Raw genomic sequence first — 27,526 nt, 5'->3', positions numbered from 1 at the left:
ATTATGACAAACAATGTATAACCTCAAATATTTACTATCTGGCCCATTATATAAAAAGTTTGGCTGGGAGTGGTGGCTCACACCTATGATCCCAGCACTTTGGGGAGCCGAGGTGGGAGGATCGTTGGAGGCCAGGAGTTCAAGACCAGTCTGGGCAACAAAGCGAGACCTGGTCTTTACAAAAAAGAAAAAAAATAGCCAGGTGTGGTGGCTCATGACTATAGTCCTAGCTACTCAGGAGGTTGAGGTGGGAGGATTGCTTGAGCCCAGCAGTTCAAGGCTGCAGTAAGCTCTGATGGGGCCAGTGTACTCAGCCTGGGCAACAGAGCAAGACCCAGTCTCTAAAAAGAGAAAAAAAAAAAGTTTGCTCATGCCTGGTCTAGAGATAAAGGAAAAATATAAAAAGTTCTTTGATTCTGATAGAATTTCAAATTCTGATTTGGCAATAATACTACAGCACATAGTCCATATAAGTGTTATTTCTCAAAGACTTGCCCACTGAGACATACAATTATAAGCCAATTTTCGAAGTAAAAATTTAGTAGTCACCACTAACTTTGAAATTTTGTTTTATTCTAGAAATTGACTTGTGAAAAGTCAAACATGAAGTTTGCAGCTTTGTTTTGTTTTGTTCTGCTTATCATTTTTCAAATTGACTTTGGGCAAAATGAAGAAGCTCCTAGGAAGCAAAGGAGGAAGATATATCACAGAAGATTGAGGAAAAGTTCAACCTCATCCAAGCATAGATCAAACAGACAGCTTGGAATTCCCCAAACAATTGTGACACCAGTAGCAAGAGTTCCCATTGTTAATTTTGATTATGGAGTGGAGGAAAAGTTTGAATCTTTTTTAAATTTTCTTGGAGAAGAATCAAGCTATAATGTGTTACCAGGTAAGAGGACAGTATGAGGGAGGGAAGGAGGAGGAGGGAGAGGAGGGGGGGAGGGGGGGAGAGAGAGAGAGAGAGAGAGAGAGAGAAATATGAGAGGGAAGAGAAAGAAATGGGGGAGGGGACAGGGAGAAAGAGAACCTCCATGAAGATAATTTTTGAAAGAAAAAATCCAAGTTATATTACTTTTTGTTTTCATCTACAAAGATAAATTTTTAAATAATTTAAGGAACATACTTATAATACAAAATTATTGGAAAAAAAATTACCTATCCTATTGCTATATTTTTTTTTTTTTTTTTTGAGATAGTCTTGTTCTGTTGCCCTAGCTAGAGTACAGTGGTGTCATCATGGCTCACTGCAACCTCAAACTCCTGGGCTCAGGCCATCCTCTTGCCTCAGCCTCCCAAGTAGCTGCGACTACAGGTGCATGCCATGACACCCCGTTAATTTTTCTAATTTTTGTAGAGATGGGGTCTCACTCTTGCTCAGGCTAGTCTTGAACTCCTGACCTCAAGTGATCCTCCTGCCTCAGGCTCCCAGAGTGCTAGGATTACAGGTGTGAGCCACCATGCCCAGCCCCTATCACTACACTTATAAAATCATAGTTATCATTTTGGTTTCTTTCCAGTATGTTTACTACACACATATATTAATTATAATCATAATATAGATAATATGCATATAAATTTGTAAACTGTCTTTTCATTTATAACAATAGATCACCTAGAATATAGAAATAAATTATTCAGATGAATCTATGAACACACACATAGCTATTAAATATTTTCCAAAATTTTCAAACACAAATGTAGTTAAAGCCTCTGAATTTATTTTACATAGACTAAACCACTGACTTTTTAAAGGTTTAAAAGACTGAAAATTCTGCCAAAGATTTTAACTAGGCATTCTTAAAAACAGTATTTAATGGTCCACATTTTCCCAAGTTTGGGAGAAAAAAGTAATTATATTATAGATATGTTACCATTAAATAAAACTTAAAAGAAAATATCACTATATAATTTTCTGCGGGTAATATTCATATATTGTCTCAATAAAGCTATATATTTCCATATTATTATTTCCATGAAGTTAACAGAAATAACATACAACTATCATAAAAATAGGCAATTTAGGCCACATTTACAAGATGAGTCAGAAAAGAGAGGCTAAGAAATCAAATAAAAAAATACTGTAATAATAGTGTACTCATAACTACTAAAGAAGGATGAGATCAATATCCTTAGTTAAGTGGAAAGATATCTAAGCTATACTAATGGAAAATACAAGACCAAAAAGTAGTATGCATAATCTCAAACCTATTTAAAAAAATTTTAAATATGTACTATAGGTGGTACTATAGGGTGGTATGTATAAAAAATTATAGAAGATGTATATTAAATATTTCCAAATTGTCCAAAAATGTTTTCCTGAGGTCCTAAGGTGCTTCTTTTTTATTGTATTACCACACATACCATAAAATGTATCATTTTAACCATTTTAAAGTATATAATTCAGTGACAGTATGTTCACAATACTGTATAAATATCACCACTATCTAGTTTCTGAACATTATCATCACCCCAAAAGGAAACCCTGTACATAAACTCCTCATTCCTCCCTACCATCAGCCCCTGGCAACCGTTCATCTGCTCTGTATCTATGAATTTACCTATACTGGAAATTTCATATAAATGGAATCACATAATACGTGGCCTTGTGTATCTGACTTCTTCACTTAGCATAGTGTTTTCAAGGTTCATTCATGTTTAGCTTGTATCAGAACTTCATTCTTTTCTATGGCTGAGTAATATTCCACTGTATGGATATACCACATTTGTTTATCCATACATCAGTTCATGGACATTTGGGTTGTTTCTACCTTTTGGCTATTGTAAGTAGCACAGCTGTGGACATTAATGTACAAGTTTTATTTCAACACTTGTTTTCAATTCTTTGGGATATATACCTAGGAGTGGAACTGCTAGGCTATATGGTAATTATATATTTAATTAATTGATGAAAAGACAAATGTTTTCAAAGCAGCTACACTATTTTATATACCCACCACTAATGTGCGCGGATCCCAGTTTCTCCACATTCTTGCCAACATCTGTTACTTAATTATTTTTTATTATAGCCATTCTTATGTGCTTTTGATTTGCATTTCCCTAATAACTGATGATGTTGAGCATCTTTTTATGTGTTGCTGTCCATTTGTGTATCTTCTTTGGAGAAATGTCTATTCAAGTCCTTTGCCTATTTTTAACTGGGTTGTCTTTCTGTTGTTGAGTTGTAAGAGTTATTTACTCACATTCTGGATATTATACCCTTATCAGATATATGACTTGTAAATATTTTTTCCGACTGTGTACACTATTCTTTCACTTTCTTGACAATGTCCTTTGATGCACCAAATTTTTAGTTTTAATGAAGTCCAATTTATCTTTTTCTTTTGTTGTTTGTGCTTTTGATGTCATATCTAAGACTTTATTGCCAAATACAAGGTCATGAAGATTTGCCCCTTTTTCTGAGTTTTTTGGTCTTAGCACTTATATTTAGGCCTTTGATCCATTTTGAGTTAATTTCTGCATTTGGTGTAAGGTAGGGATTCAACTTCATTATTTTGCATATGGATATCCAGTTGTCCTAGCATCATTTGAAGAGACTATTCTTTCTCCCATTGAATGGTCTTGCCACCCTTCTTGAAAATCAGTTGGCCATAGATGTATGACTGACTTTCAGTATTCCATTGGTCTATATGTCTGTCCTTATTACCACATCACACTGGCATAAACTGATTATTGTAGCTTTGCAGTAAGCTTTTTGTAGGTTTTTGAAATCTGGAAGTGTGAGACCTCCAACTTTGTTTTTTTCCCTGAGGATTGTTTTGGCTATTTGGGATTCCTTGTATTTCCATGTGAATTTGAAGATCAACTTTTCTATTTCTGCAAAAAAAGCCATTGAAATTTTGATAGGGTATAGTGTTTTTATAACCAGGAAAAAACTTGGAAAAAACTTTTTTGTTTTTTCTTAGAGGAAGAATTGGGTGGGTGGGATTAGTCTATTGCAAGTATCCAAATGAGAGATGTGTAGGGCCTGAATTGGGCTGAGATAGTGGTGGGGGAAAGGAGAGGACCAATGTGAGAGGCTAATTTGGGGATGGAATTTGAGGACAGTGGCTCAGATGGAGGAGAAGTATCTGGTATGACACCAGGGTTGGAAGGAAAACATCCCTTCTAATATTCTCCTTGGCTTTCTTTTCTTTCCCGGCCCCCACACACATATTCAAGTCCCAACTCCTTGGCTTTCTAATTGCCTGCTCAGCTGATATACTTAAATATCTACAACCTTATGTGTAGAGAAATGTTAAAAATCATTGCTTTGTGCACTTGAAAAGAGTGAATATCATGTTATGTGAATTATATTTCAGTAGCATAATAGCTCATGTAATGTTTCATTGAGACTTGCCATAGAAGCACATCGTCTGGTTTTACGTTTCCCCATCTGCACATCAACAAAGGTGGGCTATGAGCTGGGTCATTAGTGCTGTTTTAACTCTCTGGGCACGTGATGGAACTGCACTGCCTGGACCCTTCCAAAGTTAGGTGGGGCCATACAATTTCCTTTGGCTAATATAATTAGACACTTTCAGAGCACATGTGTGATTTGCAACCTTGTGTTCCCACTGCTATGGCAGTCAGGACAGCCTGCTTGTAGGTGAAGCGTGAGTGACTATAATGAGCTGAGCCCCTGTGTGCCCACATTAGACACAGCATAAATGAAAAATACCTGCCGGGCGCGGTGGCTCACGCCTGTAATCCTAGCACTCTGGGAGGCCGAGGTGGGCGGATCGTTTGAGCTCAGGAGTTCAAGACCAGCCTGAGCAAGAGCGAGACCCCATCTCTACTAAAAAAAAAAAAAAAAATAGAAAGAAATTATATGGACAGCTAAAAAATATATATATATAGAAAAAATTAGCCGGGCATGGTGGTGCATGCCTGTAGTCCCAGCTACTCGGGAGGCTGAGACAGGAGGATCGCTTGAGCCTAGGAGTTTGAGGTTGCTGTGAGCTAGGCTGACGCCACGGCACTCACTCTAGCCTGGGCAACAGAGTGAGACTCTGTCTCAAAAAAAAAAAAAAAAAAAAAAATACCTGACATTTGGGAGTTGTTTGTTGCTGTTGTATAACTTAGCCTATCTTGATAGATACAGAATGAAAGTGCACTTCAGGGTCAAGTTACCATGAAGAGGTCACAGAGCCTAAGTGAGGGGACTGAGAGGAGAGCCAGTGAAGAGCATTTCAGAGGGTTCTATCTATAAGACATTTTTGCCCTCAGCATGAATGTACATAGAATTCTATTCTGGTGTGATTATATCAGTTTGACATCACATGTATTCACTTCCATTCATAGTTACTGGTAACCACATGAGAAATTCAAATGTGTGTTATTGTTTTCTTCTAGGAAAGAAGGGACACTGCTTGGTAAAGGGCATAACCATGTACAACAAAGCTGTATGGTCTCCTGAGCCCTGCACTACCTGCCTCTGCTCAGATGGAAGAGTGCTTTGTGATGAAACCATGTGCCACCCCCAGACATGCCCGCAAACAGTCATACCAGAAGGGGAATGCTGCCCAGTCTGCTCTGACACTGGTATAGAGATTTAGCTAAGACAAAATATCACATGTGATATAATCTTTAACTTCCATTTGTTTTTATTTTGTTACTAACTTAAGCTTAAAATTATGATAAACTAGTCATCCAGGTATTTAAAATATTGGTACAATGGCTGATAAACATAGAAAATATCTGGGAAAGTGTATGGTAGGGAATAGAAATAATAGATGGTGGCTTTATAGTTCTAGGACTATCAGACTGAGTAAACTTGAACCAGATTACATTCCATGTTTGTCTCTCAGCTTTAGAGATATGGTAATAGAATTTCTACAACTAACAGATTCTGAGTTCTTATAAGTTAAGGGCTCTACTTTGGTCTCTCTATATATTATCTCACTTAATCCAACTCAACATGGGTATAGCTATCATCTCAAAGTCAGGGTGAACAAAGCAGTAGTGATTTGCATCTAGAAAAACAAAATCCCAACCCTCCTGGCTGTTCCCAACCACTCAAAGGCAGCACAGGAACCTACATCCTTGCTTGGGTAATCCCAGGGAAATACAGGAGCCTGGCCTGGAGTGTGATTTTCTCCTGTGGCCCTTCTATGCACAGGAGGTCACAACATGGGTTTTATTGGCTGCTCACTGACCCCTTTTCCAATGAGGCTCATATCTGACTGAGTGGAGGACCCTTGGGAAGGAGGCCTGTGTCTCTTCCAAGAAAAGCCTAACCATTGCCTTATGAAAATAACGAATACTTGTTAAAATAATTTGGTGGGAAGGGTAAGGGACATTTTCTCTTGTCTATAACCAAGGTAGAATGCTCCCATGCACACAGATGATTACAGGGTAGGTGTCTACAAGTTTCCTGCCAGGAAAAAATTTAGAATATTTAGAAATTGTATTTTGCTTTACACTGCCAATTATTTCACTAAAGCATTATGCTTATTAAAAAATGTTAGAAAATAAAAATATTTAATGAAAGTGATTTCTTGGAGTGAAATACAAGGTTTATAAGGCAAGATTTAGAAATTCTCATTTTTCAAATGACTTGGAATATTCTTGAAATGTTGTAGTTATTTTGGAAGAATAAACTTGGAAATACAGGAAGGATTTTAAATGTTTCAATATGATTGCTTTAGTTTCCTTCTATTAATTTTTTCCTATTCTCCTTCTGCATGCTTTGCTGGAGATGTGAAAAAAATAACCCACAGACTTTATAATATATACTGAACTGATATCTCAAGTAATTTCTTCAAATAATTATATTTTCTGAGTTCTTTTTGGGGGTAGTTATATATAGTATTAAATATTATACAGTATTAAATATATATAGTATTAAATGAAAGTAGAGATATGATTATATAAATTTATAAATTTTGATGGCAGAAAATCTATGCACGTGCACTCATTTCTCCCTAGAACTCTTTACTCAGAGGGTGAATCTGAATCTAATGTTTGTCATGTCTTCCCCACTTTCTGCCAAAGATATAACAGCTAAATATAAATGTAGATTAACATTTTACTATTATCTATTGTACTCTCACCATCATGGAAGGATAAACAGCACTCCTGTGCATATGTCTAAGTTAAAGCAATATCACTTAAGTCCAGAACATCATCTGTAAGTCTTAGGCAGTAAAAATGATTTAAGTAGAGAGTGTGAAGGAAAAAGGAAAAGAAATTTCTCTCTATAATTCTGAATTTCAGAGAATACTGTTAGGCCATGGAGCTGAAAGAAAACCAGACAAAAATAATAATAAATTTATTAACAAAAGGAGGTTTCACTACAATTAGCAAGTAAAATATTTATCTGTTATACTTTTTCTTATGTCTGATGACAGTTTATAAGCTCTTACATTATCCATAGCTTCAATTAACAGAACAGTATCTATTATAAAGGTATCACATCTGATTACATCACAATCTCACAACAGGATTGCTTACCATTTTGCATTATATGGCAATATTATTCCCTCTTTAGTCACCAGGTAGCATGATATTTTAGCAAAATAAGTATAGAGTTATTTAACAGAAAAATTAATATTAAGACTCATAGGCAAAAAGAAATTGTCTAAAACAGATCTTACAAAATAGAAATAAAGTTACTACCAAAACTTTTCGAGGACAGGCATGGTGGCTCATGCCTGTAATCCCAGCTACTCAGGAGGCTGAGGTGGGAGGACAGTTGAGCCTAGGAGTTCAAGGTTACCGTGAGCTATGAATGAGCCACTGCCCTGCAGCCTGGACAGTAGAGTGAGACCCTGTCTCTAAAAACAAAAAAACAAACAAACCAAACCTTTATAAGCAAAAATGTAAAGATGCATTTCATCTTTAAATTGAACTCAAATACTTGGAGGGAATAATATTTACTAATCTCATTTTCATTGATTTTTCCTTTTATTAATATCATCAACTTGTCTCTGCTACCTTCTGCTTGTGTGGTCTTAAGTCTCCTATTCTCTACTCAGTGGTATAACATTAAATGACAGAACTGAATTTTCTGGTGATTCTTCAGAACAAAGAGAACCTACCAATTTACTTCATAAGCAGCTGCCACCTCGTCAGGTGGAAATGGACCAAGTATTAAGAAAAGAAGCACTTCAATCTGAGGAGGATGAAGAAGAAATTAAAGAAGATACAGAGCAAAAGAAAGATTCCCCTGGACCTAGAGATCGGGGGAAACTTCACAATGAGGGGGATAGCCAAGGAGGAAAGAGAAGGCAGAGGCCTGGAGAGGAGGAGAGGCTGGTGTATCAACGACGACACAAAGGAAGGGAAGAGGAAGAGGAGGATGAGAAGGAACAGGAGGAAGACGAGGAGGAAGGAGAGGAGGAGGAGGAGGAGGAGGAGGAGGACCCTGTAAGAGGAGATGTGTTTCGAGTGCCCTCTCCATTCCCAGTTCCTGTTCCCCCCAGGTGCACACTTCGCCTGCCAAGTGGTTGCTCTCTGTCCTACAGGACCATCAGCTGCATCAATGTTGTCTTCACCCAGATACCACCACTGACAGCTCCAGAGATAACAAGTCTGGAGCTCGTTGGTAAGAAATGTTGAATTCTGCTTTACTTTGTGCTTTAAAAGTAAATGACTCTTGGCTGAGCGGGGGAGGATTGCTTGAACTTAGGAATTCGAGACCAGCCTGAGCAAGAGTGAGACTCTGTCTCTACTAAAAACAGAAAAAATTAGCCAGGCATAGTGGCGCACACCTGTAGTCCCAGCTACTCGGGAGGCTGAGGCAGGAGGATCACTTGAGCCCAGGAGTTTGAGGTTCCAGTGAGCTATGATGACGCCACAGTACTGTAGCCAGGGTGACAGAGCAACACTCTGTCTCGAAAAAGGAAAAAAAAAAAAAAGGTAAATGATTCTCATTGCTCTAGGAATATTGTATTTTAATTTCATAATGAAAACTGACCCTGAATAGACTAATTTCATAATCTTCAAACATATAAACTTTGCAGAAGAGATAGGTGTTTACTGCAGAAGCATAGTTAAGTATAAAGCAAACTTCTCCACATCAAATGATTTCCCACTGACTTCTTTTAAAGTCAACTTTAATGAGGTATAACATATATAGTAAAACTTATCTTTAGTGTATAGTTCTATGAGTTTTAACAAATGCTTTCAGTCATGTAACCACCACCACAATCAAGATGTAGAACATTTCCATTACCCCTCAAAATTCCTTACATCTCTCCCTCCTCCTGGCCCTGGCTCACCACAGAAAACTGATCTGTTTTCTGTTCCTATAACTTGGCCCTTTCCAGAATGTCATGTAAATGGAATCATACAGATTATAAACTTTTCAAACAGGCTTCTAATGCTTTTAGCAGCCATTCATTTTGTTTTGCAGTTCATCCCTCTTTATCACTGAGTAGTGTTCCATTGTGTGGATGGGCCACAGTTACTAACGGAAGGTCATCTGGCTTGTTTATAGTTTGGGGCCATCATGTATAAAGTTTCTATAACAACCACATACAGATGTTTGCATAAACCTAAGTCTTTTTTATTTTTTTGAGACAGAGTCTCAGTCTGTTGCCTGGGCTAGAGTGAGTGCCGCGGTGTCAGCCTAGCTCACAGCAACCTCAAACTCCTGGGCTCAAGCGATCCTTCTGCCTCAGCCTTCCTAGTAGCTGGGACTACAGGCATGCACCACCATGCCCAGCTAATTTTCTTTTTCTATATATATTTTTAGTTGTCCATATAATTTCTTTCTATTTTTAGTAGAGACAGGGTCTCGCTCTTGCTCAGGCTAGTCTCAAACTCCTGACCTGGAGCGATTCTCCCGCCTCGGCCTCCCAGAGTGCTAGGATTACAGGCGAAACCTAAGTCTTTGTTTCTCTAGGGTAATGCCCAGCAGTGGGGACTGCTAAGTGATATAATAAACACATGGTTAACTTTATATGAAACTGTCTAACAGTTCTCTAAGGTGGCACCTTTCCCACTAGCAATGTCAGAGACTTCCTGCCACTCTACAGCCTGCCAGTGCTTGGTACTGTCGGTTGTTTTTCCACCTCATTTTAGGCACTCTAGTAGGAACGTGGTAGTCCAGACCTTTTGCCCATGTTTCTATAGGGCCACTTGAGAGTGTTCTGAGTGGAGGAATAGTAGGAGCAGGTGTGAGAGAGGCTGGCCGGTGGGGACATGCCTGAGTGCTGGGAGCAGGAGGGGCATTCTTATGAGTGATGAGGCCCATGCCAGAGGTGGCCCTGGAGATGCAGGGGTGAGAGGACCTGAAACGGTCAGCACATTTATGCAGGGATGGCCATTTGCAACAGAACATTGCCAGTGTCAACTATACTAGAAGCTTCCATGGCCTCCCTGATGTAGGATTTCATCCCACTTTCACATGATCATCTAAGGAATTCCCCTCATGCCCAGCAAGGACCCCTCCTCCCGTGGCCTGCATGCAGCTATGCTCTACCCTAAGAAAAACCAATCTGTTAAAGTTTAAAGTCTTGGAAAGGATGAACAACCCGTGCTGAGCTACAGTGTCTTGGTATTACCAAAGGGTCACCACGTGGCTTTTATAGTACATACAACTTCTGGTAAGCTCGCTTCCTGGGTTTAAAATTATCAACTACTGTACTTAATTAAATGTCAAAATAAAAACTCATAAAATTAAAGCATGTAGGAACCTTTGTAGATTGAAGTAGAGGTATAACATTAGATTTTGGGGAGTCTAGAAGACGATCTCCCCAAGCTTCTTATACAGAGATGGAAACATACTCAGAGGAGGTGTGAGATTTGCTTGAGATTTCCTGGATAAAAATAGCATCATATTTCTAGTCCAGGGAAATGGCTATGAGAAAATATGAAGAATAAAAATCAGTTTCTGTATAACCTTCCATACCTTTGTTATAAATGCATAATGCTACTAGTACTGTCCAACAGACCACATTCTGGTTGTTTTAAGCAGTTTCATCTAAAACATGATATACTAGAGCATGATGAATCCTTAGAAAATTTTGACTATGTTAAACTGCCTAGTCCCAGTCTTATTATCTTTCTGAACATGCATTTGTTACATGACATATATTCTGTCCTTGTTTTGAGTATTGCTTTCTCCTCCAGATAAAGCTCTCTTGATATCTATGCACACATATACATGCACACAAATGCCCGTACCTGTGTGTACGTGTATGTATATGCACATGTGCCTAAAACACAACCGCTGCATGTCCTAGGAAATTCTATCGCCTCCATCCCGGATGAAGCATTTAATGGACTTCCGAATTTGGAAAGGCTTGATCTGAGCAAAAATAATATCACTTCTTCAGGCATAGGTCCAAAAGCATTCAAGGTAAATACATGCTCTGATTTGTACATAACAATCCATTTGGACAGCTTGACTATGACTTACACTGGATGTGGTTGGAGGTGGGGAAGAGAGGAAAAGCAAAATGTTTTTAACTGGTAGTTTTCTTCTAAGAAAGTTTCTTTTCTGATGTCCCTAAACTGCATTCAAGTTGTCTGTTGAATATCATTTACTCTTTTACGTTTTATCTTTGTCCTAAGGGCATCAACAACAGCGTAAGTGACAAAACTGATGTTTTGACTTTATGGAGTAATTTCTCCCCAAGTAACTGAAAACATTTTGAAATCTGGTCTCTTCACACATGAAGCATTTTCTGGAAATAAAGTAGATCTTATCTGGAAGCTCTATTAACATTTTCAGGCCAGCAAGACACTGCCTCCTTATTTTCGTGCAATAGGCAAAATCTGATGGAGGATACTTTGGCAGAAGGGGATCTGGAAAGACAAATAAGCTCAGATGAAAATTAGGGATAGGTTGGGAAATAAGAGGGAAAGAAAGACAGAACAGGAAACAGTGTAGAATAAACTTTTGAAAGATATAGATTTGACTAAAATGTTTTTTTAAAAAGGAGAAGAGAAGGGAGGATTCAAGGAATTTCAGAGAAACAAAGATAGAGGCAAGAGAGGAGGGGTATGTGTGTAAATAAAAACTCATAAATGTGTGCATTTTAAAAGCCATAAATACAACACATAACAATCCCATTTGGTCAAATTGTTATTTCCTCAGACAGTCTTCTGGGTCTTTGGTCCACTCTTCAAACAAATCACTGGCCTCTTATATTCTCAGTTCCTGGTTCTCAAGCGAAGTCTAGGCTGGCAGATAAGAGGGTTAGCATGCACATCATAGACACGGAGTGCTGGCTTCATGCTAGCTATCTTGATAAACAACAGCTAGTATTAGGGAGTACATTTCCTATGTTTGATCAAGAGAAAAACGCTGTAGGAAATTACTTCCTTTTCTTGCTTTAGAATTCCCTGTCCTATTACAAAACCATTGAAATTTGAATATAACTGGAGAAGTGAATCATTCCATGTGCCTTCACAAAAACCTGCCCAACCCCAATTCTGCACTTTTGGTGGTATAGGCATGGTTTGGCCAACAAACATGCAACTACAAATGTGAAAACTCACTTTTCCAGAAAGTCAACTGTTTGGGTACCGTATAGGAATAGCTTGTGATATTTGTAGTTCTTTGTTCTGAAAAATTTACACAATAATTAGTGCTATTTTATGACCTGCTTTCTGGTGTAGATATTAGTGTAGATAAGAAACAGAGGCATAAAAATATGTTAAAAGGATTAAAACTGCTGTCTTGTTAGCATCCATGACAGAGTCAAATTACTGCATGATGTCATGAAATTCCTGTCTATTTCTGTGAAGGTGAAAACCTAAGATCTAGCAAAATACGACTGACCCAGTGGTAGCTTTCTCTCACGTTCTAAAGTTGCAATATAAATACGGGTGAACGGGGATACAAAATCATGAAATGTAGTTCACTGAAAATGCCTGGGAATCAATGCTACTATGAGAATCAATATCTACCTGGCATAGGGAACGTGGGGATTGCCATGTGGCATGGACATTACTGCGTAAGCCTAAGGAAGTGTAGGTTTGTGAGGCTTTTAGTCACTACTTCAAACTGACCATTATATGACATACGTGACTGCACAGTAATTTTAAGACTTGCTTTTTAAGCTTCTGAAGAAGTTAATGCGTCTGAATATGGATGGAAATAATCTGACACAGATTCCATCAGGATTACCATCTATGTTAGAAGAACTTAAAATCAATGATAACAATCTTCAGGCTATGGATGAAGAAAGTTTATCAGGTATCAAATATTTGTGGTCTTTTTATGATATGTGTCCTTATAATTTTTCTTCTGTAGTCATGTGGAAATTTTATTTACAGTATCACCAAATGAACAGTAAAACTTTTTTGGTCATTTTACCTCTTAAGTTGATAAAACTTACTTTAATTATTGACTAGTAAAACCTAAAATGAATTTTATACTGCCTGTTGTCTTATAAAAGTACTTTAACCATAAATAAAACTTTCTTTCAATGATCCCAGGTTCTCATAACAAAACAACACTACTATAAGTCCATAACAGCTAAAGACTTACACTAAATATTCCCCACACTGCCGTGTGTTTGGTGCTCTATAGTGATGTTTTTGTTGGTTCTTAGTCTCCTTTATCACTCTGATGGTCAGTATGCCTCAACCACAATTCTTGCTGCCTCCACACATTTTGCTGTTTTAATTTGTCATATGTTGTAACCTAAAACTAAAACCAAGCATGCGAGAATTATGTATAAAACGTGAATAAATGGGCACTGTTTATAAGGCTGAGATGTTATCTTACAATGAAAGGATATGCAGTTCATGGTTAACTTTGGCTTTCGCAGTTTTGTTCCTGAGAAGACTTGGGCTGATAACTTCTGGTACTTATGTGTCACCAAGCTCCTGCTATATCCACACCCTATGGCATGTGGATGTGAGGCTGCCACTGTGACCTGGCTTTCCAACAGACAGACTTTAGTGATGGTGCTCCATGTCCTGTGCATTTGTTATTGCTGGAATTGGTTCCTCTTATGCTTATTTCTGAACCATGCTAGATAGCTGAGTTTGTCATGTCGTGACACTGTATAGAAGAGGCTTTATCATATTTCACTTTACAGAAATTCTAGCTAATGTCTTTGATTAGATTGTGTGCTCCTTTAAGACAAAGACTACCTAATTTTTCTTTTTACCTTCCCAATAGTCTAGCATAGCTCTTGAGGTATAGTACTCAATATTTCTGTTTACTTGATTTGAAACATATTTATTATGTAAACGTTGATAAATCCAGCCTTTAGAGGAATAAAACAATCCAGTGATTTCTTTTAGTTCCCAAAAAGCTTCATAGGAATGAAACACTTTTGGTGATGAGAAAAGAAAAATAGTGAGAATTGCCAAATCTGAGGATTACATAGTTATGGGAATATTTTCCAGATGGATTGGAAAACACACAGAAAAACATTAACAAACACAAATTTTGATGGGGTTTGCCATATGGAAAAGACATTAGAAAATTCAATTTCTAACTGCTGGGTTCAACAGAGACCAAAGGGAACACTTAATTTAGAATAAGTTATTAACAGGCTATGTATGAACTATAAGTAAGTCACATTTCTAGCTGTGTTATCAAAATGATACATTATAAAACATAAACTCCTAATTGTGAAGGTTCTCTCACATATCCCTGAAACTGCTTCTTGGCACACTCTTCTCCCTCGTGCACAAATCCTTCTATATTCCCAGAGTGTTGACGTATAGTCTAGGGTGAACTGGCTGCCTGCCCTCCAGTCTGCATGGTCTGAGCACTGGCCCCAGGCAGGTAGCCAGTGAAAAGGCTTTCTGTTCTCCAGCCTAGAAAGCCCCCTGCACTCCCTCAGGTGCTGAGTTCTTAGTGCTGCTGTAGTGCTGGCCGCCGCAGGTGCTAGATTCTTAGTGCTGCTACGGTGCTGACCCCTGGGGTGCTGGGTTCCTCCCTGTCTGGGGCAGCTCCTGGGAGTCCTGGTGCTGTGGGTGGTCAGGCTGGCAGTGAGCAGTGCCATGAGGCCGCCTTCCTTCAGTGTGGAAGCCCCCGGCTTGACCATCAGTGGCCTGCTGCTCTCCTGTTATCTCTCTTGGGGCTGCTTTTCACTCATGACCTTTCAGATTACAGTTCCAGAGAAGAAGGAGGGCACTCCAGGAAGAGAAAACAGCACAAAAATGTAAAGAAATGAGATAATTTTGGATGTTGTGGCAGCTGCAGGCAGGCATGGTGAAGGGTGAAGGGCACATGAGGGGCTGCATAGGCACGCCACACTGAGGTGTGGGGAGTTTACCTAGAGGAGGTACAGAGTCTACTTTAGATGTGCACATGTGCTACGGAGAAAGGGAAGGTCTTACAATTGAAGGGACAGATGTGAAAAGTAGAGGGAGGGATAGTAGGAGAAAACTGGACATGTTTCCAAAGCATTCCTGTCGTCACTAATGACTGAAGCAACCAAACCCAGGAGCACTGCAGCCACTCTGGCAGTGACTATGTGTTGCTACCTGTTAGGAACACAGAGGCACCTGCCACATCCATTACCTGTCATCATGCATACCCAGCATTCAAGACTTCCTGTTTTCTGCTCATGAATCCTTTCAACATCTATCTCAAGTATCACCTACAAGAAATGTTCTCCAGCTCCATCCTATTTCCTACACCAGAGAATATCTGAAAGGAATACATGAATGCCTTGAAATTGTACTGTTTCTCTCTCTCTCCCTCTTGGTCATGTAATGACCATTAGCCCACCTCTGTTACCTCTTTTTCAATGGAAAACTTCTACTACATTTCAAAACCTTACCTACGTACTAGAGAAGTATGCTGGATTCTCAGTACCTTTAGTTTTGGAAATGAAAGAGAATATGAGGAAATTTAACCACTTATCATGGTTTACTGGCTGACCTTGTTACTTCCTGTTGCGCAGGCCTTCCACCGATCCTAAACACCACCACCAGATTAATCTTTCTAAATTGTGGCTCTTGTCCTGCCATCCCCTGCCCTATTCCTCGCCCTATAGAGAATGAGAGCTAGACCTTGTTGTCCAGAGCACAAACACTCTCCTGGTGTACTTTTCCTGGTCACCAACTTTCACTCCAGGCCTAGTCTCCTCACCTGCTGAGCACACCCACATGGGTCCTTTACCTATGTGTGCTTACCTGGCTGGTTCAGTCTGGAAGTAACTCCTATTTCATTTGAACCTTTCTATTCTTAGGAGCCCAGCACTTTCATACTACTCAAGTCTACACTGCTTTTTCTTCTTTTAATCTTCCAGCATTTATTGTCTCTACTCCTGATGCAACTGTCTTTGCTATTGCCTAAGAGCAGGACTGAGTCCCACCATGGCATTTGGTGCAATACCCATGAAGGGAGTTGAATAGAAAAACATCCCCTAATCTGGGAATCTTGGCCACACCCTGAACCTCTGACTCAAGATGCCTCTGGGTATTATCATTGCTGAGCTGTCCATTTTCCAGCACTGAGCTTCCATTTGACCTGGATCATACCACTCCTGAGGCCAGTAGAAACAAAGCAGAAAAATTGTTTTGTACAAAGGCCTTTCTTGGTAGCTCAATTTGAACACATGGAGAATTTCTGATCATCTTTCTTTCAAAGCTTCCATTTGGCTGCACTCTGTGCCAATAAGTGAATAACTATGATGAGAATTCACTGCTCTGCTTTATTTCTGACTCCCTTGTTCAGAGATTGAAGGCCTGCCAGGGAAAGAGTGTTCCTTTCTGTGTCCTGGAAAAAGAAATTACTCGTTGCATTAAACTTCCACTCAACCCATTGCCTATTGTGCTGCCACTTCATATATACATGTCTTTGCAATGCTTCCAATGACCTTCCACAACTTTCTACTTCTTGTCCACCTGAATTCCAAATCCCTGCACATTCATCATGGCCTCTGTGGGGACTTCCCTGACTCTTTTCCCTATCTTCCCCCTCCTCCCCCTCCTCTCCCTTGCTTTTGTTCCTTACACATATTTTTTGCCATGTAGCATTTCAATGATTTCTTTTGGGGTCTGCCTCTTCACTGTTCCATGCAAGTCCTAGATAAATTGAGCATCTGGGATGTGCAAAATATTTGGGAAAAAGTTCTACAGGGAGATACGAAGATAAAGAAACTATAACATCTGCCCTCCAAATAAATAGGACATTTCACATGACACTTTGAAAGGCTACAGAAATTGCATGGTTTTTCAATTATCTTAATATTCTGGTAATTTTATTTTTTATAGACTTAAATCAATTGGTCACCTTAGAATTGGAAGGAAACAATCTCAGTGAAGTCAATGTCAATCCTTTAGCTTTCAAACCTTTGAAGAACCTATCCTACTTGCGTCTGGGAAAAAATAAATTTAGAATTATACCACAGGGTCTTCCTGCTTCTATTGAGGTAACAATATCTTTTTTTAAATGTTTTAAATGTATTATATTTTAAATATAATATACTATAACAAAACAAACAATATATCTTAAAAGACTATTATGATGTATTAAACTCAGCAAAATTTTGGTGAGGTATACAGAATTTACTATAATCTACAAAATTATGAATCAAAATTATAATTACTAGTAGAGATCCCTGATAAAATGAAAAAAGGTACTGCTGACAGCTCTTGTGGGGAATGGGGGAGAGGAACTGGGAATTTAAACAGAAACCACAACTTCCACAAGGTACTCTGACTTGCAAGACAGTTTAAAACTGTCCCAAACCAGAACTGTAAAGCTCATCACAGACTAAGCTCAAATTCTATTAATACCAGTGTGTCCACAGTCACAAATTCCTGGTAAAACCACAGACACTGTGACCTAATAGTAAGTCTGCATGGACGCAAGTGTTGTACAGAGAAGGCCTCAGACCGAGTAACTGCAGCTTACAAATTTTGACCAATTCCTACAAAAATTGTTCTGTGACAAACTCCACACTCAAAGTCCCACCCTTATTTCATTTTCCTCTAGAGATAACCCATGGTCCCCCAGGTGTGTGGTCTCCTTGCTACAGGGTATGGTCCTGGGGGTCTTTATCAATACCCCTCAGTTCCTGCATTAAGAATACTGAGGTCCAGAGAGTCTATAATTACTGGCAGACCCAGCTGTTTTCCTAATCTGAGCTCTGTTTAGCCTATACCACACGATCAGCCAGCCAGAAGTCAGGATGGAGCCTCCCCTTGCTGTGGCCCCAGTGAGCCAGAAAAGAGGGTTATCTATCATGATCTTATGCTGCTGTCCTGGCAACCACCCTCCCTCTTATTTCCAGATTAAGAAACAGCTACATAACATTTGCATTTATCAGTACCTGGCTTTACATCATAATCACCTGGGTTCTTAGGAAATACAGACTCCAGGGCCTATCCCAGACATGCTAAGTCAGATTCCTTAGAGGGCAAGGCCAGAAATTTATAATTTTTAAAAAAAAAATAAAAAATTTTGTAGATAATGAACATACATGGTAAAACACATATGGACACAACTTGGATAATACAGAAGAGCAATGTGCACCAGCCCATGCCTAAACTTCCCATCCTGGCTTCTTTCCCTCCAAAAGAACCTGCTCCCACCACTGTGGGAAGCACTGGGCACACAGTGCACAGCACATGCTGTAAATCCTTCTCAAGTCCCTGCTGCACCCCTGACTCACTTAACCACACATCTTCAAGACTGTTTCACGTCATTCTTTCCTACAGCTGCAGAGTTTTCAATGTATGGACAGGTGTGCCAGGATTTATTTAACTAGTCTCTTACTGGGGTACATTTAGGTTGGAATTTATACTTTAAAAAAAGCTTTTGAGGTGATTCTAATATACAACCTAGTTTGGGATCACTGATCTCGCTCACTTCCTAAATATATATTAATGTAAAAGCAAAAAACTGAAAATTGCTTTACCCATTTCTAACAAAATTAAGTGACAAAGAGGGGGAAATTATAAGTGGATAGAAAGTTGCACTAAAGATACATGCAAATTCTAGTTCTGAATTCCAGGAAAAGAACAAGGAGAGTATTATGATTCAGATGCTTCAGTGAAAAACTCCTTCTAATGGCAACTAAATTCAACTCAAAGGAGGCTAGCTGTTAAAAGCTTATGAACAGTTCCAGCAAACTTCGCCCTGGTCTTAAATTAAGGCTATTCATTTTAACCAAATTAATTATAATACAAGCAAGTCTAAAAACGTGAGCCTAAAAAAACTTAGACCACATGGAATAGTGGAAAGTAGGCTGCCCTGGAGCTGGAGGCTTGGCTAGGATGAGCCCCTCTCAGCATCAGCCACGTAACCTCGGGTGAGCCTCCCCGTCTCTCCAGGCCTGGGTTCCTCCGCTGGTAAGTGGGGATAATAATTTCTACCTACTTTCCAGAATTTTGAAGCCCAAATGAGATAATTTATGTGAATAAGTTTTGTAAATTAGAAGCCTTTCTACAATGATGGTATGCTATATCTTGCAACACATTAAGGCTAAAAAAAAATAAGTAAAATTCATTTAATTCCATAACCATGACAGATATTACATTTTATTAATTGGTTATAAAATTGACAACCTAGAAGTATGAACTCACTTGAAAGAGCATTAAAAGACTTTAGATAGTACTAATGAGAATAGTCTATGTTGTTACACCATTTGTCTCTATGAAACTGAATATATTAGTATTTATCAACTAACACAAAAGAAAGAAAAATAATAGTCTTTTCTCTTATTATAGGAATTATACCTAGAAAATAACCAAATTGAAGAAATAACTGAAATCTGTTTCAATCATACCAGAAAGATCAATGTCATTGTACTACGTTATAATAAAATTGAAGAAAACAGGATTGCTCCTTTAGCCTGGATAAATCAAGAGTAAGTATATGCTACAATTTAACTTCATTGGACTATTCTTCCTTTTGCTATTATTAAAGAAAATGTGGAAAATGGGGGTGGGACAAGTCAGCGAGGTGATGACACCAAAAGGCTGGGAGATAGCATCCTTTCTCAGTGAACCCTAGCCCCACCCCCAAACTCAACTACTCCATGCAGTTACCAAACTGTTTATTACATGAATGGTGTTAGAATTACTTCAGTTACTATAGCTGCTACCACCATACCCCACCCCACCATGTGCCAGGTGTTAGAATTACTTCAGTTACTATAGCTGCTACCACCATACCCCGCCCCACCATGTGCCAAGTGCTGAGCTAGCTAGAACTGAGCCCCGCCCACCTGACCCTGAGATCTGATCGCAACAGTCAAGTGCCACTCTAGCTCTGTCTACCCCACAGGCTGTCAGGAGGTTTAAACGAGATAATGCCCTGCACACAGTGCGGAAGAAATTGGCCATACTCCTCCTCATCATCATCATTAGGTAGAAACACAAGGCTCTAAAGCCCAGGCCTGTGCTCCTACCCCACACTACCACATTTTCCCCAAACTATTTTACTTCAAGTCTTACCAAGTAGACTAAAGAATGCTCGATCTGATAGTGAAGGCAGAAAGTAGACTCCATCTTCCTGGATAGGCATCAGTAGCCTCTGGCTGCAGCCCACAGTGAAGAGGGAGGAGGTCAGAGACGAGCCCTAGTGGCAAGTCCAGCAGCCAACCTGGATCTGGGGTTGTGTGTCCTGGGAACTATGTTCCTTAGAAGAAGGGCAGAGAGACCAAATGGGCTAAGCAGCATATGGGACTGAAAGTGGGACTGAGTCCCCTGTGGGTAGAGGAGAGTCTTCATCAGGCTAAAGGAGGGGGTGGGGCAGAAGCCCTAGGAGATTCAACCGAGGCTGCTGAAACAAGCCAGGGAGTTTATCATGTTTGCCAGATCTTCTGGCCAATTAACAATATTTTCTAGATCCTTCAGGCTCACCCCAAGCCCCAGAGATCATAGAATCAAATGTGCAATGAAAATGTGGGGGTGGGGGAACCAAAACAAGCGTAAAAAAAAAAAAAGCCAAACTTCCTTGATGCAATCAGAGACAACTTTAGGGACAGGCGGTTTGATGTAGGTTGGGACTCCTAGATTTCATTTCTGATTCAACACATCTGCCTTAGAGATATATTAGTCTTTGGTGCATCCCTCTAATGGACTCATGTAGCTGGGAGGCAGTATGGTATACTGGTAAGAACATGAGTGTCGGAGCCAGACAGACTCAGGCCAGTTACACCTGAAAAAACTTGGATTTAGAATCCTCACTACAAACCGGGTACTTGTAGGACAATGAACCAGCATCAAAACTGGCCTTGTCAAAATTTAGAGCTGACAGTCACTATCCTGATGATCCTTACCCTGCTCATTTTCTTCTTCACTGCAGAAATCTAGAATCCATCGACCTCTCCTACAATAAGCTGTATCATGTCCCCTCCTATCTACCCAAGTCCTTGCTGCATCTCGTGCTCATTGGGAACCAGATCGATAGGATCCCTGGCTATGTGTTTGGCCATATGAAGCCAGGCCTGGAATACCTGTACCTATCATTTAACAAACTTGCTGATGATGGTGTTGACTGTGTCTCATTCTATGGGGCCTATCATTCTCTGAGAGAATTATTTCTGGATCACAATGACTTAAAATCTATACCACCTGGAATACAAGAAATGAAAGCACTACATTTTCTGAGGCTGAACAACAACAAGATACGGTAAATTTTGGCTTTTTCAAGCATCAATTTAAATTGTGGTTGGCAAAATACGTGATTAAACAACTATGACATGATCTCTAGGATTTACTTTAAGGGAAAAAAAGTGCTATTAAACAAGATTGGCCCATGTTAATAATTATTGAAGGTGGGTGACAGGAACATGAGGATTCATTATCATCTTTTTCCTACTCGTATAAATGTTTATAAATGTTTCATGATAAAAAAATTAAATTAGAGTATTATTACATAATACTTAGAACTTTAGAGAGAGGTTCAAATAAGCCTTTGAAGCAATAAAAAGATTATGCTACTACTACTACTTCCATATGTAATTAAAAACAACCTAATCTGGCCGGGCACGGTGGCTTATGCCTGTAATCCTAGCACTCTGGGAGGCCAAGGCGGGAGGATCGCTCAAGGTCAGGAGTTCGAGACCCCGTCTCTACTAAAAATAGAAAGAAATTATCTGGACAACTAAAAATATATATAGAAAAAATTAGCTGGGCATGGTGGCGCATGCCTGTAGTCCCAGCTACTCGGGAGGCTGAGGCAGGAGGATTGCTTAAGCCCAGGAATTTGAGGTTGCTGTGAGCTAGGCTGATGCCACGGCACTCTAGCCAGGGCAACAGAGTGAGACTCTGTCTCAAAAAATAAATAAATAAATAAATAAATAAAATAAAATAAAACAACCTAATCTATGGAGCACAAAATTTAAATATTTGCTAAAATTAAAATTAGATTTTTCTGAAGGCAAAATTCTGAATAAATTTATTGAGACTCAACTTTTCTCATTTTGGGGGATACATTTTTCTGTGTGTGTTCAGTCTACCTACTGAGTCACCACTTCTACCCAGATAGATAGTATGTGTATCTCGAGAATTAATCCATAATACTTTGTTATTACAGTCTTTATCACTGACAATGAGGGAGACAGGAATCTTGTTGTTCTATTCCTGAGGGTCTTTCACCATCTCTAAAATTCCAAACAAACTAAAAGCCTAAAACACAAAACAGAGAAAAGTTTGAGTTTTTAAAAGCTTTGGGGAAGAGGTGGGTGTGGGGAAGGCTTTGTAAGATTCAGTTTCAAAATTCTTGGCAAAAATACTTCATAAGTCATGCTATATGCTTCATATTACATTGCATGAGGAGGCACATAGTTGTCCCACTTTCAGTGATTCTAAAATTTTGATCAGTGGGTTTAGGTGGCTATAGCCCGGTATCTCCCATTACAAACTTACCCCTCGATCATTGAACCAATAGCTTCATACACAGATAATTGTTGTTTGAATCTATTATTTCAATAGCGGTAACAAAATGATGAATTTCTATTTTTGTCATTCTTTCTATACTCATTAGCTGGAATTCCTCTGTAACAAATTTTTGCTCAACAACTAGAGCTGCTTTGTTACTCAGAAAGGCAAGGAAGAAAGCTCAGTTCTTTCCTTTAAACCAGCAATCCCCAACCTTTTTGGCACCAGGGACCGGTTTCATGGAAGACAATTTTTCCAAGGATGGGGTAGGGAGGGTGGGGGTGATGGTTTCCGGATAATTCAAGTGCATTACATTTATTGTACAGTCAAACCTCTCTGCTAATGAAAATCTGTATTTGCAGTCATTTCCCAGTTCTAGCATCACCTCCTTAGCTCCACCTCAGATCAGGGATTAGATTCTCATAAGGAACAGGCAACCTAGATCCCTCCCATTCACAGTTTACACTAGGGTTCCCACTCCTATGAGAATATAATGCTGCTGCTGATCTGACAGGAGGCAGAGTTTATGCAGTGATGCAAGCGGATGGTGAGTGGCTGTAAATACAGATCAAGCTTTGCTTGCTGCTGACGTCTTACCTACTGCTGTGTGGCCTGGTTCCTAACTGGCCACAAACCAGCCTGAGGTTGGGGACCCCAGCTTTAAACCATCAATCAGAGTAAAAAGTTGGAGCCTAAGTGTTTCTGCTTCATTATTTTGTCTGGGTTTCTCTCTTTTTCTAGAGAATCAGTATACACTTATGCTTTTATATGAGCAGTTTCAATGAATTGCAGTCATTATTCTTAAACTGCCCTGTCTTTGGCCAATGACAAAGACATTTGAGCTGGCTCCTGTGTCTGCTGACTTGCTTTTGGGCACACATAGGCCTCAAACTAACTTTCTGCATTCGCAACTGCATGCCTTCCTCCAAAGAGCCTGGCTCCTTTCTTTGGGGAAGAGTATTTAGAAGCCCCAGTCTAGCACAAGACAAGCTCCTTTCAATTATGTTGCTATTGTTTTGAGGCCTTTCAGTGAACTGCCAGGAAATTCTGTATTTTAAAAAGAAAAAAAATGAGTTCTTATTGACATTCCCAATTCAAATTTAATGTCACTGAATATTAATTCCTTTTGTTTTAAACTTGTTTCTCTTACACTGAAAATCTAGGTTCCCAACAATATTAACCCCACTTTAATTATCTTATAATATGTAAATAATAGTTTTAAAATGATAATATGATTACTAACAAAAGCTTTGAATTAAGTTTAGGACTTTTTTGGGTAGCTCTATTTGACTTTAGAATATGTTCCACTGAGAATGTATAGCTGAAATACAGTGGTTTTCTCTGTAACAATATGTTAACAACTTAATATTCAGATAATAAGGTCTTTAGTTTGTTTAGAGGTTTTATGAATTGCTTTTTTATTTTTGAACTAATATTATTTTTGACCGTGTTAAACATTTATATGATTCCAAAGTTAAAACTATGTAACAAAATATATTGAGAAATCTTGCTTTTATGTTTTCCCTTGTACTCAATTCAATCCTTCCAGATAGGTTAAGTTTTTTATTAATATCTAGTTTATCCTTCTAGTATTTTTGCAAATGTAAGCATATATACATATACATATTACCCCATCCCTACCCACAATTATTACACAAAAGGAGGATTCTCTTTCTTCATATACCTTAGTCCATTTGTGTTGTGCTAAAGGAATACCTGAGGTTGGGTGATTTATAAGGAAAAGAGGTTTATTTGGTTCATGGTTCTGCAGGCACCAGGATCTGTTTCTGGTGAAGGCCTCAGGCTGCTTTTACTCATGGTAGAAGGTGAAGGGTGGGGGTGCGTGGTGGTGTTGGGGGAGAGAAAGTGCCAGGCTCTTTTGGAACAACCAGCTCTCCCTGGAACTAATAGAGTGAGAATTTACTCACTGTCCCTCACCCCACCAAGTGAGAGCCCCCATGACCCAAACCCCCATGACCTAAACAAGACTTCCTATTAGGCTCCACCTTCAACATCAGGGATCACATTTCAACATGAGATTTGGAAGGGTCAAACAAACCAAACTATAGAACTAAATATGTACGTATGTGTGTATGTATGTACGTATGTGTATAGAGTGTGTATTTTTTCTGCTCTTTGCTTTGTAAAATTATCAGTATATCCTGTATATCACTCCATATCAGTATGTAGAAAATTTCCCCATTCCTTTTTACAGTTGAATATTATATGGATATACCGTATTCAATCAGTTCCTTATTGATAGACATTTGATTGTTTCCATTCTTTTACTAAAATGTATAATTTTGTATAAATGTTTTTTGAGTTTCCAGTTTAACTCTGAGATAGATTCCTAGAAGTGGGATTGCTGAATGAAGGGTAAAATGCATATGTAATTTTGCTAGATATTGCCAAACTCCTCTCAATAGGCATTACATCATTTTTCATTCTCTTTACTGATGTTTGATCCTCTCAGTCTCATCATCAGAACATGTTAATAAGCCTTTGGATTTTGGGTTTTTTTGGCAAATCTAATAAGTGAGAAGTGGTGTGCCAGTAAAGTTTCAATTTGCATTTTTCTTATTATGAATGAAATTGAACATCTTTTCATGCTTACATATCATTTTCATTTATTCTTATGTGAACTAGTTACCAAGATATTTTTATCATTTTTTGCTCTTTTCCCTTTTCTTCTTAGATTTTTGGTAGAACTTTGTATGTTAGCCTTTTATCTGTGATATAAGTTGCAAATACTTTCTCCTTGTTTGTCATTTGTCTTCTAAGTTTACATTTCTTTAAAACCTATAGTCAATTTATAAATCTTTTATTGTTTCTGGTTTTCAAATCACAAATAGGAAGACTTTCCCCACTTGCAGGGTATGACCACACTCCATTCTAGTGGTGTCATTTTTCATATTTAGATCTTTGATGTAGTTGCAATTTATTTTGGTGTAGAATATGATAAAAAGGATCCAACTTTATTTTAAAAACAAAAGAATTTTTTCTTTAACAAATGTACAACTTAACTCCTAAATGAAGGCACATTATTACTTGGACCATGTATGACTTGCATGTCTATTTTTCCCTAGGAATATTCTTCCAGAACAAATTTGCAATGCTGAAGAGGATGGTGAGTCAACTTTGGAACATCTTCATCTTGAAAACAATTATATTAAAACTAGAGAAATACCATCCTACGCATTTTCATGCATAAGATCATATTCAAGTATTGTTCTCAAACCACAAAACATCAAGTAATTCCAAGTTTTCCTTTGTCATTTATAAATTTTAGTCATATATTTGTAGTAGTTACATTTGTCATTAATAAGAGAAACATAATCCTCACGTCATACTCAGTATCATTACACTAGTCAACTTGATTAACCAATCTACAGAACAACCAAAAATATACCTGCAAGGTGTAGTCTTCTAGGATTTTTAGTAAAGGTAAAAAACACTCAGTTTCCCACCTCTAGAAAGAAGCCATCTCATTAGAATAGGATGTTATGCATGCTGAGCTAGACCAGCAGAATCTGGAGCAAAATAAACATGTCCTTTACAATCAACCTGAGTACTGCTATTAGCTGAGAACTCCCTAAGAACCTTTAAAAATTATGTATGTACGGTTCAAGACCAAGAAGCATATGCCAAAAAAAAAAAAAAAAGGTAAACTTTATGAATTAGTGTGGTTTAATTATGTTAAAATAATAATTTATTAATTTTCTGTAAGACTTTATGCTATAATTACTGGTATAAATATACCTAAGTATTGAATTAGCTTTAGTTCCATCTAATAATTACATGTGTAAAAGTAGAACACTATTGTAATGTTAATTTCCTGGTTTTGATAACTGTATTATGATTATGTACATTGTTAACATTAAGGGAAGATGGCAGAAGGGTATACATGAATTCTATACTATTTTTGAAAGTTTTCTGTAATTCTAACTTTTTTAAATATAAAAAACAGTATTTTAAAATCACCTTCATTATTAAGATCAAACATTTTTATGGAAAGCAGTAGAGTTTGCTTAAAATATAAATTCAAACCAGGCACAGTGGCTCACACCTATAATCCTGGCACTTTGAGAGGTCAAGGCAGGAGGATCCTTTGAAGCAAGGAGTTCAAGACCAGCCTGAGCAACACTGAGCAACATAGTGAGACCCTATCTCTATAAAAAATTTAAAAAATTAGCTGGGTGTGGTGGCATACACCTGTAGTCCCAGCTACTCAGGAAGCTGAGGTGGGAGGATCACTTGAATGCAGGAGTTTGAGGCTGCAGTGAGCTAGGATGATGCCACTACACTCCAGCCTGGGTAACAGAGCAAAGCTTTGTTTCTTAAACAAACAAACAAACAAACAAAAAACCCAAAAGTGATTAGTCTTGAAGATAACCTTGTAAAGGTAAATCTAACGCATGAATTTTTGAAAAATTTTGCTCCGTTGGTCATAGTTAGCATCTATCTCCTTTCCCCTAATTTGCTGAAATGTATCTTTTTATTCAGTTTAATTGAACAGAAAGCTTTTAGTGTTTACTATGTATTAGGCCCTATCAAAACTATATATTAAAAATTTTTATAACATGATAATCTTTTATCTTTGTATTGCTAAAATAATTTATAAGACACATATATAAACTATGTTGACTTCTTTGGTTATTCTCAGTTTTAGTGTCTTGAAAAAATACTAGGGTAGGAAACTGGCCCCCTTGGGCAGGTTACTTGCCTTTTTGAGCTTTAGTTATTTAACCTTTTAATAGTTCTCTTA

The 27,526-nt window shown here is 38.4% G+C and overlaps 2 protein-coding genes across 3 annotated transcripts in view; one reads left to right on the top strand and one right to left on the bottom strand.

Annotated features, from left to right (window-relative positions):
• The window catches only part of CENPP (centromere protein P), a 247,032-nt gene that overhangs the window by 55,212 nt on the left and 164,294 nt on the right, over window positions 1-27,526 (bottom strand). The window lies entirely within an intron of this gene.
• ECM2 (extracellular matrix protein 2) lies at window positions 604-26,016 on the top strand. Of its 2 annotated transcripts, none has more exons than XM_069474022.1 (9): window positions 604-892; window positions 5,356-5,544; window positions 8,027-8,548; window positions 11,193-11,308; window positions 13,018-13,153; window positions 17,143-17,300; window positions 19,603-19,742; window positions 21,185-21,511; window positions 25,848-26,016. In XM_069474022.1, exons 1-9 carry the CDS (start codon window positions 604-606, stop codon window positions 26,014-26,016), a joined length of 2,046 nt encoding a protein of 681 aa, XP_069330123.1. The 2 variants fall into 2 exon arrangements, with proteins under 2 accessions (XP_069330123.1, XP_069330122.1); XM_069474021.1 differs by having other exon boundaries at window positions 7,961-8,548.

Source organism: Eulemur rufifrons, chromosome 7 (assembly GCF_041146395.1).
Source record: "Eulemur rufifrons isolate Redbay chromosome 7, OSU_ERuf_1, whole genome shotgun sequence".
NCBI lineage: Eukaryota > Metazoa > Chordata > Mammalia > Primates > Lemuridae > Eulemur > Eulemur rufifrons.
This window is presented reverse-complemented; position numbering and strand designations above follow the sequence as displayed.